This window comes from Azolla caroliniana, unplaced genomic scaffold, assembly GCF_043228905.1.
Source record: "Azolla caroliniana isolate FFs.n. ecotype wild unplaced genomic scaffold, voAzoCaro1.0.p SCAF_18, whole genome shotgun sequence".
NCBI classification, from domain to species: domain Eukaryota; kingdom Viridiplantae; phylum Streptophyta; class Polypodiopsida; order Salviniales; family Salviniaceae; genus Azolla; species Azolla caroliniana.
The window spans coordinates 4,063,068-4,082,106 of NW_028230453.1; the positions used below are offsets into that span (position 1 = coordinate 4,063,068).

The 19,039-nt window shown below is 37.5% G+C and overlaps 2 protein-coding genes across 6 annotated transcripts; one reads left to right on the forward strand and one right to left on the reverse strand.

Annotated features, from left to right (window-relative positions):
* Positions 1–379: 379 nt before the first annotated feature.
* On the forward strand, positions 380–6,147 carry RUS3 (root UVB sensitive protein (Protein of unknown function, DUF647)). 2 transcript variants are annotated; one of them, XM_087334277.1, is made up of 15 exons: positions 380–577; positions 698–758; positions 2,249–2,308; positions 2,456–2,494; positions 2,593–2,655; positions 3,195–3,251; positions 3,450–3,513; positions 3,741–3,824; positions 3,922–4,004; positions 4,112–4,241; positions 5,007–5,099; positions 5,284–5,428; positions 5,502–5,542; positions 5,637–5,830; positions 5,901–6,147. In XM_087334277.1, the coding sequence occupies exons 1-15, from the start codon at positions 465–467 to the stop codon at positions 5,994–5,996; spliced, it is 1,323 nt and encodes a 440-aa protein (XP_087190403.1). In that variant the 5' UTR covers positions 380–464; the 3' UTR covers positions 5,997–6,147. The 2 variants fall into 2 exon arrangements, with proteins under 2 accessions (XP_087190403.1, XP_087190404.1); XM_087334278.1 differs by lacking the exons at positions 380–577; positions 698–758 and having other exon boundaries at positions 2,249–2,331; positions 5,901–6,143.
* Positions 6,148–7,863: 1,716 nt separating this feature from the next.
* Positions 7,864–15,149, reverse strand: LOC147852152 (IAP-like protein 1). Of its 4 annotated transcripts, none has more exons than XM_087334473.1 (8): positions 14,996–15,149; positions 12,355–12,604; positions 12,099–12,222; positions 11,182–11,507; positions 9,330–11,103; positions 8,792–9,036; positions 8,365–8,440; positions 7,864–8,256 (listed from the first exon to the last, which is right to left on the reverse strand). In XM_087334473.1, exons 1-7 carry the CDS (start codon positions 15,070–15,072, stop codon positions 8,375–8,377), a joined length of 2,862 nt encoding a protein of 953 aa, XP_087190599.1. In that variant the 5' UTR covers positions 15,073–15,149; the 3' UTR covers positions 7,864–8,256; positions 8,365–8,374. The 4 variants fall into 4 exon arrangements, with proteins under 4 accessions (XP_087190599.1, XP_087190597.1, XP_087190598.1 ...); XM_087334471.1 differs by having other exon boundaries at positions 8,792–9,064; positions 9,310–11,103; XM_087334472.1 differs by having other exon boundaries at positions 8,343–8,440; positions 8,792–9,064; positions 9,310–11,103.
* Between the last annotated feature and the right edge of the window lie 3,890 nt (positions 15,150–19,039).

The window sequence follows — 19,039 nt, forward strand, 5'->3', positions numbered from 1 at the left end:
TTTTACAATGTATTTTTTTGAATGCGGAGAGATCAAGAGCCAGGTTTTTTCGATGATATATCTAGAACCCTCTAAATTCTATGTCTCAAAATTTTTAAATTTCTGAAAATAATCAATAAAGTATGGAGTCTATACTATATACATATACTATAGTCTATATTATATAGAATAGACTATAGTATATGTATATAGTATATAGACTATATAGTATAGACTATAGTATAGACTATAGTATATGTAATGTAAGTGAATAACGCTCATGACTCATTAAAAGAGAAGGAACAAAAACAAACAGAAGAGAAAGATACTTGGGATACCCTCCAAATTTATGTCTCCAATTTTTAAATTTCAGTCAATGAAGTGTGAATGCTGCTTATAAGACAGCTACTCAACCCTAACCCTAACCCTAACCCTAACCCTAACCCTAACCCTAACTCTCCATTTCGAAGAGACCCGAGACCGCCATGGCCAGCGATGAAGCAACCGCGGTGCTTTGGGAAGAGATCGACTGTGCGAACATTCGCCCTGTTCGAACTGCTCTTCTCTCTGCTCAGGGATCTTCATTCCATTTGATCCGGTGAAGTGAAACCGTTCTCTTTTTCTCGTCACTGCTTCATTTCGTGTTTTGGTATGAATCGGATTAAAGTATCGAGTAAGCTCTCTGAGACGCGTCTTTCTCTCCTGGCCTGTTTTGCAGAGAGAAAAGAGGCTCTTCTCTTCGCGTCTGGTCGACCTTGACCTCTGCCTTTCTTCCTGAGGTAAGGGCAAACCTTTGACATGTGAGTAATGGATTTACCGGGAGATCAGTTCTGATTATGTGAAATACTAATGAGTACAGTGATTAGCCATTGTTGATAGAGATCCACGGTTTAACAGTAATGTGTAATCTCAATGAGGTCATAGATATGTAGTAATATGCTTAATGCTGATGAGCACAGAGTTCCTCTATCTTTATTGATGAGGTCGAGCGCCTGATTAGCCAGTGTTCCAGCTCTCTCTGTCTTGTCTTTATTGTCCCGGTTAGCTGACCTTGAGAATAGCTATCTGATATAGAATCACTGGAGTAGATACGTACATAGCCTCGAACATATTTTGAAGCTTCTGCCACAATGAGTAGGCGATCTTCCCTTCTATGATGTTCAGGTAGAAGTTTTCCGCTAGGTGCATTCAGATAATCAATTGGGCTTTGGCATTGAGCTGTATCTACTTTGAAGCAGTCATGTGTGCTGGTTTTCCTGTGCGTTGCAATGCTTCCTCCAGTGATCTGAGCACAAACAAGCTCATCATGGATATACTCCTTCCACACAATGTACTTTTTTTTTGTTAAATTTGTGTCCCGTTGATGTTGGCGGAGTCCTCCATTTTTGATGCACCAGTCCTTTTTGTTCTTCCTTTGCATGGGTTTAAGGTTTAGGGTTTAGGATCCAAAAATAATTCCGATTAACTGTGTTTGAGCTCGCCAATTAGAGCTCACACTCTGATTAGCTTGTATTCCACCGTACAATACAATGTGGGGACTGTTGTAGTTGTTGCTTGGAGCACTATGCTAGTTGTTAAGAGTGTGGTTTACTGAGGAAAGAAGTTGTAAACGCACTTAAAAGAGAATGAAAAACCAAAATAAGCAACAAGGTAGGTATGGGCTCGGTTCACGTGAGTTTCTTTGCCTTGAAACCAAACCAAACCGAGCCAAACCATTTATAGATAGTATAAACCAAATCAAACCGTTTATGAACTCCCAAGCCATTTAAACCAAACCGTTTAGACCCAAGCCATTTAAAATAAATCATGTAAGGAAAAGGTAATCTGAGCCATTTAAGGAAAAGATGAAGCCAACCGAACCATTTAATCATAAATTTAAACCAAACCATTTACGTCAACTTAGTCGAATAAATAGATTATTAAAATATGTCAAATTAAAAAACCATTAAATTAAATATGCTTTTATCTTAAATTAATTAAATCAATAAACAAAAAGAGCATTAATTAAACCATTTAATTAATTAAACTATTAGACCATTAGAGAAATAAAAGAAAAGTCAACCAAAAACCAATAAACCATAAAATTGAATCACTTAAACCCATAAACTGATACACTTGAGTTTTAGAACCAAACCAAACTTAGACCATTAGGGAAAATTAGGGAGTCTTCTTTCTTTTAATCAAATGTAGTAAGTAGAATATTATCAGTTTGTATTTTTTAATTTGAAGAGGACAGTTTGCAAATTTGCCTAACCAATCTGTTTTGCAGGGTTATCCAGGGAGTGTTACATCAGATTACTTGTCATTTCAATTCTGGGACACCATTCAGGTGTCGTAATGCTAAATAGCTGTGTAATGTTTCCTCCTCGTTTGTGTATATATTTATATCTGTAACAAATGATTTTATATGTTCGATTCGGAAGTTATCCACTGTGTTTGCTGCTGTTCTCTGATGTCTTTCTATTTCTGTCTTCAGGGATTGTGTACGTATATTCGCAGCATGCTTTCAACACAAGTATGATTCTATTTATTGCTCTATACAGGAGCGTAGATTTTGATTATAAACAAAACTCAAGGTGCAAACATCTGTTGATTATGCATTTTGATAATCAGGCTCTATTAAGTGGCATTGGTGTTGGGCAGACCACAGCTACTATAATGGGTGCAACTTTTCAGGTTTTGAACTCTTAAAATTCTCTTGATTTTTGTGCCTCTAAATACCTTTCGATAGGTGTGTACAATGACGGTGAACAGTCATTGGGCAGTGAATGGGAGGGTGGATTGTATATAGATCATCGAAGAGAAATGAACATTGCTTATATATTGCATAATAAAATTAATAAACCCATCAAAACAAAGTACAGAAAAGTAGAGAAGGGTCAGAAAACAACAATGAATGCCAAAAAGAACTCAGATGTCATGTTTCTCACTGAATATGACTGTGTGATGCTCCCCACGAAGTCTTTCCCTGTATCATATATTGACTGGTGTTGATGATGTGATTATGGCACGAAATCCATAGGTGAAAAGTTTCTCAGTAAGTTTGGCAGGCCTGTCCCTGAAGAATTAAAAGGCAAATAAAAACACTGTGATGTATCATTTAAGGCATCTTGTTTTGTAGGCTATGTCTAATGTACTATACCTTGCTTTGGTTTTCCACATATATATAATTATACAGAATTAATCTCACATATGACCTTTTCTTTGGGTTGTAGTGGTTTTTGCGAGATTTCACTGGAATGCTAGGAGGTGTCATCTTCACAATCTATCAGGTCCAATTGATTCAAGGCATCTTGAAGTGTAGTTTTGCATAATTATTAGGTTCTTTTTAGATGCTATACCCAGGTTCAAAAATAGAACTCTCTGATGCAGGTGAAATATCTGGTTAATAACCTGATATGGTTGGACATGTGCTACTTTGAAGAATGTTCTTTCAGTTACTTTCTCATCACAATATTCTCTTTGCATAGGGTACAAATCTGGACAGCAAAGCAAAACAGTGGCGGCTTACTGCAGATTTCATGAATGATATAGGTGTGGTTTTATACAATAACCAATAAAATTTCAATAGTGATCTCTAGACAATGCAAGTATGGTAAGGAAAGAAAAAAGAGAATGTTTCGTTGTTCTTATTCCTGATCACTAGAGTTGCATTGAAATGCTCTTGAGATTACAGGAATATGTCAGATTTGCTAAACAGTATTTTTTCTTCATCTTCTATTTAATGTTGGGAATCCCTAATGAAGTTTTTTGATCCACAGGGATGCTGCTTGATCTTCTGTCACCTCTTTTTCCCAACCTATTTGTCATCCTACTTTGTGTTGGCAGCTTAGCACGTTCAGTGAGTAAGTATCCTAGAAGCCTATTACATGACACATTAAACTGCTAGATATCCATGTTAGTTTTTCTTTAAGTGAAATAAATGCCTCTATGAATGTGTAGCTGGTGTCGCTAGTGGGGCGACAAGAGCTGCACTTACACAACACTTTGCATTGCAGCAAAATGCAGCAGACATTTCAGCCAAGGTCTGTTCCTTTAAAGATGTTCTATAATATATGGGAAGTTTTTATTTGACCGTATTGTCTTTAATAGATGACTTCAGCAATGTTTAATAGATGAATGTATTCTGCAGGAAGGCAGTCAAGAAACTGCAGCGACATTGTCTGGGATGATTTTGGGAATGCTACTTGCCAATCTCACAGCTGGTCACACGGTTGCTATTTGGATCTGCTTTTTGTCTCTCACATGTTTTCATATGTATGGTAAGTTGGATGTAATTTCCTTTTTGTCTCTCACATGTTTCTCATACAAATCAGCAGATTATGCGAAATGTGCTTCATGTATGCCTTACAGACTTCCCTATAAGCTGATTGATACCAGTCAGGCAGGACTCTGACAGTAGGAGCTCTATGCACTTCGAAAATGAGGAATCCTGCTAGAGTTTGCAGTGACTCCTGTTCTCTTATCCAGCCTGATATAAGAGGGTCTGCAACTTATCTTTTCTGAGACTGATCGAGTGTTTAACAACTCACTTCCATTGAGAGAGATCTTCATACTATTTTCTAAGACTTCATTAAAAATTGGAAATGGGGTTTGTCCTCATTGTAACCAATCTATTATGGGTCCAACATGTTAGCTCCAAGGGGTGTGAGGGGTCTCTATGAGAAAAAAACATACCTCATTGAAAGAGAAAACGGAAGGGGGTATCTGATTCATTACTAGGAGTAACATTCACAAGGTCTAAGTTCTCCTTCATGGGAGGCTGCTTGTGCTCGACATTGAAAGAGTAACCCCTCTCTTGAATCTTAAGAAGGATGCTTATTTCTAACAGAAGAGGATATCTGAGTCATTTCTAGGAGTAAGATTCACAAAGCCTACGTTCCCCTTAATGGGAGGCAAATACTACAATATTCTTCCTGAGCATTGAATTGTACAATTTTTATACTAGCTGTTAGCACCTGGGGGCTGGTAGAATTATTAGTAATATAATATTTCTTATTATGACAAAATTGGATTTTATTTTGCAGCTAATTATAAAGCTGTCGGTTCATTATGCTTAACAAGCTTGAATAAAGAAAGGACCAGCATTGCGTTGCATTCATTTTTAACCACAGGGAAAGGTAATATTTGTTATTCAGAAAATTTGGAATAATTTTCTATGCTATTTCTTCTGAAAATAAATCTTGGGTACATTATGTATTGCATCCATAAGAGCTGGAATTAATAGAATAAAAACTGAAGATGATGTAAAAGAGCTGCATAGTCTATATTCATCAATTTGATTGTGACTTCTGTTGATTGCAGTGCCAACTCCATTGGATGTATCAGCAAAAGAAGTGATCTTACCACAGCTTTTTAGTCTGTCCTATTTCAGCAAAAAAGTACGTCATCAACCAAATCAAAATATTATATTTGGAGCACGGATATCGTCAATTAATATACATGAAGGGTAACTAACTTTCGATTTATTCAATTAGTTTTGACTAGTTTGGAATTTTAAATCTTTTGAGTATTTTGATCAGATGGAAGATATTTCCACAATTGGTGAAGCGTTATGCAAAAGGTGGTGGTTGAGTATATATGAACTCATGCACTCAACCTCCAACTATGAAGAATCTAACTGAATTTTAATTGTTGCTTCTAACATCCATGCGCAGATAATTACCTTATGTTCCTTCAGGATGGGAAGATATATGTGATATTACACAAGCAAGCAAAAAAAGATGATTATTTGAAGTCTTACATCCACGCACTTGTTGCAGCAAGCTTTTTGGACAACCCTAATATTGAAGATGCTGAAATTAGTAGTAATATTTGGATGCAAAATTCATTTCCATTATTCATGCTAGAGGTAACAGGGAAATGTTTATATTTTCTGGACATTCTCATAATATGGTCTGACTTGTCTTTTGTCTATGAAGCTCCAAGCACATGGATGGAATAGTGATAGAGTTCTCGCGTATCCGGACACTTGGCGAGCCCTGTGGTCCTCCAGCATAGATCTCAAGTCAGAGTAAAGCAAACATCTGCAGTGCACATCCACTGAACCTGTTTAAGTTTTCGGAAATTGTGTGTGAATTGGTCTCATTGCATTGTAACAAATTCATTTCACCCATAATATTCATATCTTATTCAATCTTTCATGCGTTTGAAAGTCTTGCCCCTGTATACACTATCAAGATTAATGTATTTTCCAGCATCTTTTGGCTATGCAATTCTATATGAGCTGTAATACATATGACTAATATAGCCCCTGTATACACCATCAAGATTAATGTATTTTCCAGCATCTTTTGGCTATGCAATTCTATATGAGCTGTTGTACATATGAGCTGTAATACATATGACTAATAATGTTATGACTGGGCTCTACAAACACACACGTATAACGGGTTATACATACTGACTAATAATGCTGCTCTCGCTGCATACTAACAAACACATGTGTAAGGTGTGATCTCTTGGAAGTATAAGGATCTTTGGAAATATAAGAAGACATTCACATTCACGGTGAGGATTGCCATAAAACAAAACAGATGGAAGTATTGAAGAAATATAAGAACAAAATGTGATATTGAGGAAAACACTCCAGATTTTGAAGCTGTTCAAAGAAGACAATTGACAGATTCAATATAGTTTTCTTTTATTTTCAACTCTGGAATATGATATTTTATCATATTTTGCAATACACATCTCAAGTGCTATTCAACAAAATCAAAGTTCGAATAATTTTGTTTGTTATTATTGCACACTATCATCTTTTGGAATACAGATCTCAAGTGATATTCAACAAATTCAAAGTTCGAATAATTCTGTTTGTTATTATTGTACTATCATTCTTTTATTTTCAACCCCACGTGTGGAATATGATATTTTATCATCTTTTGGAGTACACAGTGCTATTCAACAAAATCAAAGTTCAAATAATTTTGTTTGTTATTATTGTACTATCATGAAAGGAGTGTAACTTTGATGATTTTCCATTATCTCAGCATTTTGTTTTATTTTAGAGAACACTGCCCTTAACTGGTTCAATACAATGGCATCAAAATGAGTTTGGTTATGTGTGCAGAAGTACCTTCTAATACATCACGGTTCTGTAAGTGTAATAAGCCAGAAATTTTCCTGTACTGTTCAATTGCCTACAACTAACAAGGTAGTGATGAACCACCTGTTGTGAATTATTTGTCTATAACAAAACATCGTCCTTCCACAGTTGAGCTACATTGATCAATTACCTATACCTTTGAGCAAAATGCAACAGACTATTACCTATTGATTACTACTCAATCATTCCTGCTCAAAAACATGTCATTAAAAAACATATGAATGTGTGTGTTACAAAGAGGATGTGTTTCCCACAGTCGTTCATAAATTAAATATTAACTCACTCAAACTTCCTGCTCAAAATTATGCCATTAACAAACATGAATGGGTCACAAACGGGATTCATTTCCCACAATTGTTCAGAAATTAAATATACAACAAAAAGTAAATGGAAAACAATCCTATAGCATATAAAAAAAGCTGCCTGTAATGATAAAACAATAGAAAACCAGTAATCCAAGCCAGGACTTTCCCAGGTTAGAAACTCAAAGACCTCCATTTTCATAGTAGAAAACAAAGTAAAACGGCCTTCTCAAATTAGGGCCTCATCAGGAGGCATCCAATCGGTACCTCAATTTTCCTCCAAACAAAATAATCAATTTTCCTCCAAACAAAATAAAGCTTACATTTTAATGTATATGAAATTGGAAAAGCTCAGCACAAACCGTCATCAGTATATAATTAAATGTTGCATTCATATTTATGAATTAACTCATAGATTTAATAACATTCACAGATATAAAGTGAGCAAATGCATGAATGATTACTTGGCTAATATGGCACATTAATATTGATCATTTCTCATTTATCTGCTTGTATTGCAATTGGCTACCAATGACCTTCACCTCTTGTACAAATGAATTAAGTTTCTTTTTTTGTTAGGTTCAAGCAACAAGCAAGCATCACAAAACAGATGTGATGGGTCACCACTAAAAGAAGGTTCTTGTGTTTCCATACTGTAAACGAAAACAGTAAATGCAGTGTTGTTCAACAGAGTGTTGTCTGCATTCTGGGTATTCCCAAACAATACAATCATTTTTCAAAGGAATCCACAGGCTGCCATAGACTTCAGCTTTTATGCTGAGTGTAGTTTCTTGTGCTTTATTTGTCTGATATTATTACTTGAAAGAAAAGAAGCACAGACAATGCTGGCAAATCTCCATTTTGTTCCTGAGAAAACGAAACAAAATTCAGTTCTAGAATAAACTTGATGATATTTGCTCATGCTGAACTAGTGGTTTGAACTAGAGAGAGACCTATTTGATGAAATGTGCTCACCAGACCAAGTTCAGCCAACTGGCCTCTTGCTTGAGGATTGTCTACCAGTTACATCATTGACAGAAAATCCATTGCCCTGTGTGTAACAGTTCTCTTAGATATATAAATAATATTACACAAACTCTGAAATACGCCCCATTTTTTCTTTATTATCATGAATGCCTTATTAAGAAATTCTAAATGCCCTTTGTCAACCCATTAAGAGCAAAAATTCTATGTGCTATTTGAGTAATGGGCAATTCATAACCTTTTCTCAATTTTGTGTGCTATTAGAGCAATTATACTTTTCCCTTTTTCCTCTTCTGGGGGTTGACTAAGGGCTTTTCTGTAATGAAGAAAAACTTCCGAAGGGTATTCCCAAAATTTTCCCTAAAACAAATGTGCATCAAAATCCAAAGGTTCTTTTTATGGAGGCCTAGACACCTACTTTATGCATGGAGGCTGCAGATTCTGACTCCATTGGAGCAATAAATGTACTATTTTGCATTCGTGATGCATCCAACGCATCAGCAATCAGTTGCCAACCACAAAGAGCTGCCATAAAGTTTGATTCTCCACTGCCAGTTGCTGCAGCAACATAGCCATTGATCCAAGGGCAATAAAATTGGTGCTCATGAATTGGATCAAATTCTTCAACGCGATCCTTTGTTCGTCTGTGGTTTCGCTGTTTCCCTGGAATGTTTCTGAATCTGTCAGCCTTCTCAATTTTGAAATCTAACAGAATAAAGGGAGAAACACCAAAATACCCCTTAATGTTTTGGGTATTTACCAAAAATCTCCCCAAATTTTCAAAAATCACCAGAATAGTCCTTACAATAAATAAAATTACTAATACATATAGGCATGCTCATCGTTTTAAATAACATAGGGGTGTTCTCGTAAATACACACAACTTAGAATATTTTGGTGTTTTCACCTAGAATGTAAACAAATCAGTTGGTTAACTATTTTGATAATAGACAGACCTTCTGCATGTGCAACTGCTGTATCAGCTTCCCCCAATACAGGTTTTGTGGCTCTAGAATTTGCACCTGATTGTCCTTTAAGGTTGCTGATAATGTGGTTTGCATCCACTAGCTTGTTGCACAATGATCCTTGGCTTCCTTTCTGTTTCCCCTCCCATGATTCTTCTTGACCAGAATCCTCATGCTTCACATTTGAATAAACCTTTGCTACAGAAAGTGATGGTATGGTTTCAACACTCTCTGTGGGATTATCATTCATATTCAGCAGCTTCTTATCATCTGGCAAGGATTGCCCTGTTAGCGTCTGTCCAAGCATAGATTCACTAGTTTGTCTTCCATTGTTTGTTACTTCAGTGATCAACTCTGCATCATTGGCTAAACTTTCCATCTTATGGACAGAGAGATCAGCCCCATGAATCTCAGCTTCATGGCTTGCTGCCATTTGAACACTCCCACCACTCATTCCTACACTCAAGCCATGAGCAGCATTTCCATAGCATGCAGCATCATTTTCTACAGCTGTGTCAACATCACCTTCATCACTTGTGCTAACTCCTGGATTTGAAGGCCCACCAAGAGCATCTCCAGAATTACCTTGGTGACATGTGCTTTGTTGCGCTTGCTCCACATAGTTAAGATCATGATTTCCTCCTCTTTCACTTTTCTCCCAGCTGAATGCAGCATCTTGTGCATCATCATCTTGAGGTGAATTCTCCACACTTTCTGTAGAATATTCTTGTTTACTGTGGCAAGTATCTACTGCGATGACCGAAGAAGCATAAACTGAGCTACCTGGAGGCACAGAAACTACTGTTCTAGGTCTGTATGGCTCTAGCAAGATTGCTTCCCGACGCCTTTTTTTCAATCGTTCTGTGTCATCCACCTCATAATCATTGTCAACTGGGAAAAAATTGCTGCAACTAGGGTCTAACAAAGGCAACCCATGAGAAGCACCTGAACTCTCTCCAAGTTTGCGTTTGGAGGATTCTCCAACATAAGACCGCCTGTGAACTTCACCATCATCTACCTCATCATTTTCAAAATCTAATACAGTTCCTTCGACGCTATCTGCGCGATGCATCCTGCTCTGTGGCCTATCAACTGTACTTCCTCCTTCATCCATACGACACCATGCAAATCCAGGACCAAATGACTCATAAGAAGCAGCAGCACCACCCATTTCACTGCCTTCTGGCTGAACCATGAACTGGCCGCTACTTGCAGCATGCTCTACATGTGGGAGCTCGGGGGGGAAAGACCCAACTACAGTTGGCCCATCACCTGTTGTAAGGTTAAGGTTCGCTGCTCCACAGTAGGAAGACAACTTCTCTTCACCTAATTGTACTGCATCCCCTTCATCTCCCTTTTCTTTTAAAGATGCATCAACGGTGTGAAACCCGTCTATACCACTGGCTGCACTCACATTCCGCATTAAAGACTTTTGTGGTAGCTCTGGTATATTGATCAAACCTGATGATGTAAGTACTAGTGGACGTGAAGCTACTGCATATGGTTTAAGACTCACACTTGCCCCGCATAGGCTACAGTCTAGTACTGCAGATGCTGGGTTGAAATTTAAATCAGATAGAACACTTCCAATTCTTCCTGTCCGTGACTGTAGCAATGAGCTTGCTTCCCGCAGCCTATGTGAAGCACCTTCTGCAGGGGTTACAGATTTTCCTTTCCTAGATGAGTATGCAGAATGTTCTTCACAATCAACTATGTGTGGAAGAAATCTTGGCTCCCATCCACATAGACTTATCAACCTTTGTGCCTGCTAGTGTATGTTGCATGAGCTCATGCTTACATCAAATGTGTCAATGTTGAAAAATTCAGCAAATATATAGCATACCTGAAAGTAAGGGTTATTTGCAGCATCTACTGATTCCTCTATGAGATTATATCCATCCTCCAGTCTTCTAACAGTTTCCCTCACAGGTTTTGCAAGAATTCTATCAATTTCAGGACCCCTTGTAAGTTTCATCTCCTCAATCGCAGAGTCAGAGATGACAGGAAGTGATGAGAACTGAAGCAGTGCATCGCAACGATCATTGAATCCTCCGATAAGAGCTGAAATTGGTGAAGGTAAGAATTGTGCTAAACTTTCTGCACAAGGATTTCCTTTCCATGGGCAAGAAGCTTTATGTCCAGAATCTAGTTGCTCATCATATGCCCCAACTGCCAAATTCATTTGCCAGATATAATAGTTATATTCTTATACACCAACAATCATGCAGATTAAGATCTAATTATCTTCAATCTAGAATATGAAAATAGTGTTTGTCTTACTTTATTGATAGTCAAAGAGACAGGGACAATATGCTATCTAAATTAGTATGCCAATGTCAACAGTGCTCAGGAAGCACCAGAAACATCTCCATGTGGATTGTCACGGGGAGAATCGGTCTCTTCTGTGAAATGGATTATCTGTTATTTTTTACACCCTCTGCTGACATTCTTGTACTGTTTTGCACCTTCCTTGGCTTATTTGAAATATATGATGTTTTTCTTTTTTACCGATATAATATACTCCATATATTTAAGAATACATAAAAGCATCTGTGAATCTGTTCCCATTGCCCATCACAATTGATGTTCTTGTACAGAAACACAAACACGTACCCATTCAACTTCATTGATAGATCATCAAAGCCCAAATAGTTATTATGAGTATTCTTGGTTTTCTTTCTGTAGCGCTTATAGACTCTTTCTATAGCAATAAAGTTTTTCATGAAACCCAAAGATACATGACTTCACAGGGGGTAATACCTTGATTTTGTGGCCGTGAGGAGAAGAATGGAATTTTGATATGTGCACCACATGTCTCACATGTTATCATATCATCCTCTGCATTTACCCAGCCTCTCCGTGCACATGCAAGCGGCCCACATATCTGATGTGACAGGATATGATTCATTAATCATAAGAATACATCGGTAGATTGAACTGGCTCTTTTATCATTAAGGCAAGACATTTTATCATTAGCTACTGTCTCCTGAACATGAAATTAAGTAATTCACATACCTTGGGTGCTGCCTGCCAAATATCTGACCTAAAAGTGGATAAGCGCTTCAGTAAATCTTCTTTATCCCATGGTCTGCAAGCTGACTGAGTCAAACCTTGTGTCGATCCAGCACCAGTACTCCCACTTGTCCCAGAAGACCAAGGCGGCTGAGGACCTGACCTTGAGCATCCCTTAAAGCCTTTACCAAATCCACACCAATCCACACTGGTCATATTTGCTGGAATAGCTGGTGATGAAGCCCCAGCAGAGCTGCACTTGCAGTCAAAAGTCATATTGATACTTGAGTCTTGATCGTTAATCACAAGACACCTTAATACTTGATCATTTTGAGACCATATTTATTATTACATTTAACATGGAAAATATAACAATAATAAACACCAACAACAACAAAAAGAAAAACATGCAAACCTTACATGTTTATAAAAGAAGATAGGTAATCATATTCAGACAGAAAGATATCCGAAATCTCACTTAACCCACAAAAAAACTAAAGACACTAGTGATACTTCAAAATGATTTGTGAATAGAGTGAGGGATTTTATATGTATTGTGCGGAAGCTACAAATCAGACAATCTTCTTAGTACAAGGTGGTTCAAGTTAGGGCAAGCAAATTCAGTGAACTCATTCACAGCTAGCCTAGGTCTTCTGACTCATATAAGTTATGCAAGAAGAGTAAGGGATGGTTCACATACATTAAATTATTGAATGTGTTGAAAGAGGCAGCAATGATCTAGAAGAGGGATGATGATGATGAACGTGAGGTGAAGAAGATGAGGGTATGTTGATATGATTAAGAAGATGATGTATGATGGAGATAACCATGATGACAACAATGGGATACTCAGGAAAAGCCTCTGCTGCTGTATACACACCTCAAAAAAATTCTGTGTTTGTTTGATTCCTGGCTGAGTTACCTCTGAGCTTCAAAATTTTAATGTCATTTTGCTCTCCCTCATTATTGGGTTCTTCAACCAATCAGGTAGTTCTCCATTGATAAGGGTGCAAAACCCTTCTTTTAATTTGTCTATTTGCTTTATGACTTTAGTGTTTTCTTCTTTGATTGCAGCCAGCCTTTCTTTGCCATGCTCAAACACACATATGTTCACACACAAACACATAATACATAAATATGACATAGTTCCAGAGGAAAATCTTGATGTTTCGATATGGAGAAAACCAGGACAATACACTATGAATCGAATAAAAGACCTAAATATGTTTGCAAAATTTAGAGGTGAATGAGAAACAATAATGGGGTCCATAAAAACAATCATACTTTAAGCACTTTAATCAACTAGCTATTGGGAAATACTGCATAGTTGAGAGATTTTAGATATAGCACCAAAAAGGTACCATAGATATATTCTGTCTGTTGTATGTGCATAAATCAATAAGGAGTACTGTGACTGAAAGAGACAATGGAGTCAATGTTAAGTCACCAGTTAGACATGTTGTGTGCACTTATTCATAGAGACTATGACTTTCGCAACACTAAGATACTAACACTTCTGTGAGTTTAATACTCTCTACAGTAAAAGAGTGATTTGCTAAAATCCTCAATTATCAAAAAATTACAATTTGAGAGCAGAATGCAAGAGCTTGGACTCATGTTAAATGGTAGCCACTCAGAAGCCCTCATCTACACTTATGCCTGCATTTGAACTCCATTAGGATTTGTTAAATTTCATAAACCAAGCGCAAATCTTTCTTGATTATTGATCCAGATGAGCAACGACAATATGAAGGAAAGATTTAAGTTGCAAAGCTCTGTTTTAATCTGGAAACAGAGTTTCTGCAACTAAAATTATCTAGCTAAATCCACAATTTCTCTATTGTGAAGAACTTCAAAGTTTTATTCCATGTGTGGAACCATATGCAAGTATCTGTTCTATGGAACTCACAGATCTGAATGAGGTATGGAATTAAGACGGAAATAACTGCATCAGAATCACCAGGTGTAAAAAATTCTAGTTTTTCCAGCATATCTACAGTTTTTCCTAATCATAAGAATATTTTCACTTACTCCAACCCAGTTTTTCTTGTACTGCTAAAAATCCCTTAATTTTTTCCATCAAATCTACAATTGCAGAGGTCTAAGGTAGAGTTTTTAAATACTCCTAACTTTTCTCGCAAATTGACAATCAATCAAGGAACTTCATTCCCCGAAAAAAAACTTGATTTCTCAGGACTGAATATCTCCACAACACAAATTTGCATTAGTTCTGGAACCTAATTTCTCAGTGTTCAAGAACACGAAGTCAGAACCTTTCTGTATGGGAAAACCCTTACAGATCTCCAAGGTAGAATCTTTCTTTACTGAAAAACCTTACCTTTTTCAGACAAAATCGAAGACGGGCTTAGCCCATAGCTTTGGTTTACAGAAAACCCTAATTTAACAAGATATAATAGGGACGAGGCAGAATAGGCCTTTTTACAGCATTTCCAGCGCATCCGAGTGAAGGGAAGTTCATGACTTTCCTTTACCTTGCTAAACCCTAATTCTCTGATCGAGAAGAGGAGAGGGGAAGGGGAAATCGGGAAAGGAAAAACAAGGCCCGAGAAAGCAAAAAAAAGGTACATAGAGAAAGAGAGGGAGGAAGACAGACAGAGAGACAAAGAAGGGAAAAGGGGGGGACCTGGCAGCTGGAGTGGGAGAAGAAGATCCATAGACAACGAAATCCATGGCTCGCTTGTCTGCTTCTTCTTCCGCCATGGGAGGGAACGATCTCCTGCTGTTCAAAAACCCTAATAAAGCTTTGCAAGCAGAATCATCTGTCTGTTTCTTTCTCCCTTGGATGAGAACAGAGCAGAGCAGAGTAGGGCAGGGACAGGATGGATGGATGGATGGATAGTGATCGAGAAAGAAGAAGGGCAGAAGAACAGGGGCAGCAGAAAATAGATAAAAGTAGCCACATAGTTTTCTTATATTTCCAGATATAGCTCTCATACCAATATTGATTTCTGGAAGTCTACTTTAGGGTACCCATTGATCTTTGCTTTGCAGGTAACAATCGGCAACGGTTCGGTTTGAACCGGACCGCGAAACCGCAGCTTAACGGTTTGGTTCAGGTTTAGGGTTTTTTAAACAGTTCGGTTCAGTTTTAACAGCCAGAAACCGCGGTTTAAATGATTTAACGGTTTTTTATTTTATTTTATTTTATTAAAAAATTATAAAAAATTGTAAAAATTTGTTTTTTTTTTTTTTCATAAAAATATCCTCCATTTGTATTAACATCAAGTGGCCAAAGGTAATATACAAAAAAGTCCAGTATTACAAAGAAAATTGCAACATAATTAACTAGAAAACTATTGAACACTCGTGTAGCTTTAACAGTCTCAACAACACTGGGCTCAAGATTTAAAAAATTGTTTTTAAACAATCTTTTCATTTTTAGACCTTATTCTCACATTTTAGGAACATCTTAAAAATTTTAAAAATTTTAAAAAATGAAATATCATGAATTTTAAAAATTTAAAAATTTAAAAATAAAATTTTGAGCTATGTTGAAAACCGAAACCGAACCACGAAACTGCGGTTTTTACGAATGGTTTAACGGTTTGAAATTTTTTAATGGTTCAGTTTAACAGTTTCGTGGTTTGGTTCAGGTTTCAAAAAATTTAAACGGTTCGGTTTGGACCCTCTCAAACCAAACCAAACCAAATTGTTGCCAATTGTTATTTGCAGGGGACTTGTCTCTTGGCAGCCAAGACTATGTACAAAAATGTGTGGCACTACCCACAACGGAAGTTGCGTATATTGCTGCAACAAAAGCTTGTAAGGAATTGCTATGGCTGAAGAAATCCTTACGTGAGTTGGGGCTTATGCAAGAAAGGTATAATCTAATATGTATTGTGACCGTCGGAGTGTTATACACTTTAACTTATGCAAGAACTCTTCCTTTCATTCTACATCTGAACACATCGATGTAAGATACCATTGGATTTGAGATGCGCTTGAAGAAAAGAAAATGCACATTGAGAAAAAAATTCAGAATTTTTTTGTTTGAGTTTATACTAATGAGAATGGCTCCGACAGGTGTTTGTCACGAGAGAAGCTTGGGTTTGCAAACGAAAGGCAAACTTGGCTGTGCCCCCCACTTGTGATGGAGGGGGGGGGGGGGGGATTGTGGGGTTTTTCCACTCAAGTGGAACCCTAGGAATCGTCCAACGGTTCGGCTTAACTAGTTTGGCCTTATCCAAGCGTAACCGATTAAGCCTAAGCCGTTTTAGGGTTCTCAAACTTGAACCAAACCGATCCCTAAACCGATTTGGGACAAAAAAGCTTCACATGTATGAAGAAACCCAAAAAACACCACTACCACTTCCTCCTCCTCTTCTCCTCCTTGTCAGGAATAGTACTAAAACAAAGAGAGAATTAGTACTAGAGAAGGGAAGTACTATTAGTACTAAGAGGACGGGATTGCGTAAGACTCCCGAGAGGGAGGAAAGAGAAGAGAAGAGAAGAGAGAGAGAGAGAGAGAGAGAGAGAGAGAGAGAGAGAGAGAGAGAGAGATGATGATAACATATGATATATTATAGGAAGAGTAAGTACAAGATGGCTATGAGGCTTAAGATTGGCGTTGAACCAATTTGGTTCAACATAATGCCTAGTGCCTTCTTTTATAGTGTTCTCAGGAGTAATCTTGAAGCTTCTAGAATGTTCCAGAGAAATCTGGAATATACATTAATTTCCTATAATAAAACTTAAATGAAACTAATATCCTACGTATTACAATAGATAGTATATCGACCCATATAACATAAGGTCATGGGTTCGAGTCTTGCTATATCATGACACTATCTCCCCCTTAAGACGACGAGTGGAACAAGTCGACGCTGATTGCGGACCGGGTTTGTTCGGATATTTTCGGTGAAACTCAGCAAGAAGAGCTTGAGCATTGGCGACATGCTCGACGGGTTCCCAAGTACGTTCGCTCGAACTATAGCCGAGCCAATCGACCAAATAATAAAGTTTGTTGCGAACAAGTTTGGAATCGAGGATGGCAACAACTTCATACTCTGGGCCGGCTTCCAACTTAAGCGGGGGCGGCGGTGGTGTAACACTATCGGGAATAGTGTTTGCTTTATAAGGTTCAAGAGGAGAGCTATGGAAAACCGGATGTATCTGAAGATGCGGAGGGAGATCAAGGCTGAATGTGACATCATTAACCTTACAACACGTTCGCGTTCACAAGTGGAAGGATCACGCATAAATGGAAGGATAAGGGAAATTTTAGGGGTTTTTCAATGATTTTACAAAACACATTGATACTAGTATCATACACGTTCAAACATACTATGAAAAAGGTTAAAAATCCACTATTTTCGTGATTTAGAAGTAACTAAAAAAAGACGAATTTCAAAAAGATACATTCTCAATTTATATCACAAACTTTACAACCAATGTTATTTTATAAGAAACGATTTTTTAGAAATCATAAGAATTCAAAACACATGATTTTATATTACTCGATTTGTTACAAGCGGAATGTAGTTACACTTAATAGCCAAATATACATTCATGATTACTCCTTTACGGAGAATCACTACTATAACTAATATACAATGATGATTCCTCCTCATCATCCTCGGATGTACCAATCAGTGCATTATCTTCGTCATAAACCAAATGGTTGGACTCTAGATTATATGTAGCAGATCTCATTTGCCTTTGACTCGAGCCACCTTGTAGACTTGGTAATTTTTCTTTTATTATATCTATTGTTGACTTCCTTAATCATCCGGCTTTTGTAAGTGTGAAGTCGTACACGATGATATCCACATCAGAGATATCAAGGGTCGAGGTGTTACAAATGTTTCGCTTCCTCTTCCTACCTCCCCTTCTTGTTGGGCATTCAATCATCTCCAATGTATACTTACCTGTAAAAGCATTTGCACTTCTAGTGTTGTACCAATGAACATTTATAGACTTGATCGTGTTTTCTATTTCATGCATTAGCACTTCTAGAATTTTACCAACCCAAAATTGGTGGCCATGTGAGTTCTCATCAGCTAGCGTTGCAATCAACATCCCCGCGGTGAGCTCTTGCAAATTGCCTTGCCATCTAGCTTCGGCTACTTTGGTCATCCTTGGTCCCACATAAATGTCTCTTTGTTGTGGATGGACCAAGTTGTCATTAATCGCATTTACTAGTTGCTTCGGAGTTCTATTTACGCGATCATGTTGCAGCGACCATGTGAATGGCGTTTCCAAATTCCAATTATCAATAGATACACAATTGTCTATAATTTCTTTCTGATCACTATAAAATACATCCCACCATGACGTGTCTTGTTGTGCGGCATATTTCTTGGCGGCCTCAATATGCTTTCTTTTTTCTTCTAAGGCTTGGAGCCATGACCGTTTTTGTTCTGATACCAAGTCGCTCTGCAACTGTCCTTTCTTCTCAATTGGCATTTGCTTAGCTCCATGGACAATTGTACTCGGCATACAAAGTAATAACTGGCAACCACCTTCAGGTTCCCATGTTGTAGAAGATGAATATTGTTTAGCATACAAAAGTGTAGAACCACTTATTCCATTTTTCTTTATCATAAAAATGTGATTGAAACTTATATTGTTTAACTGAGCAAGCACTTTAACATTCCCACCACCCCCATCTAATATATATCTCTTAAAGTCATATACCTCCTTCAAGTGTAACACTTTTGGGCGTGGT

Coding starts and splice junctions, on each gene's coding strand:
- LOC147852152 (XM_087334471.1), bottom strand. CDS start 15,072: ATGGCGGAAGAAGAAGCAGACAAGCGAGCCATGGATTTCGTTGTCTAT. Junction 12,223..12,354: donor TTTGGCAGGCAGCACCCAAG/GTATGTGAATTA, acceptor CTGTCACATCAG/ATATGTGGGCCGCTTGCATG. Junction 11,104..11,181: donor CAAATAACCCTTACTTTCAG/GTATGCTATATA, acceptor ATACACTAGCAG/GCACAAAGGTTGATAAGTCT.
- RUS3 (XM_087334277.1), top strand. CDS start 465: ATGGCCAGCGATGAAGCAACCGCGGTGCTTTGGGAAGAGATCGACTGT. Junction 3,252..3,449: donor TCATCTTCACAATCTATCAG/GTCCAATTGATT, acceptor CTCTTTGCATAG/GGTACAAATCTGGACAGCAA. Junction 5,100..5,283: donor ATTTTTAACCACAGGGAAAG/GTAATATTTGTT, acceptor TGTTGATTGCAG/TGCCAACTCCATTGGATGTA.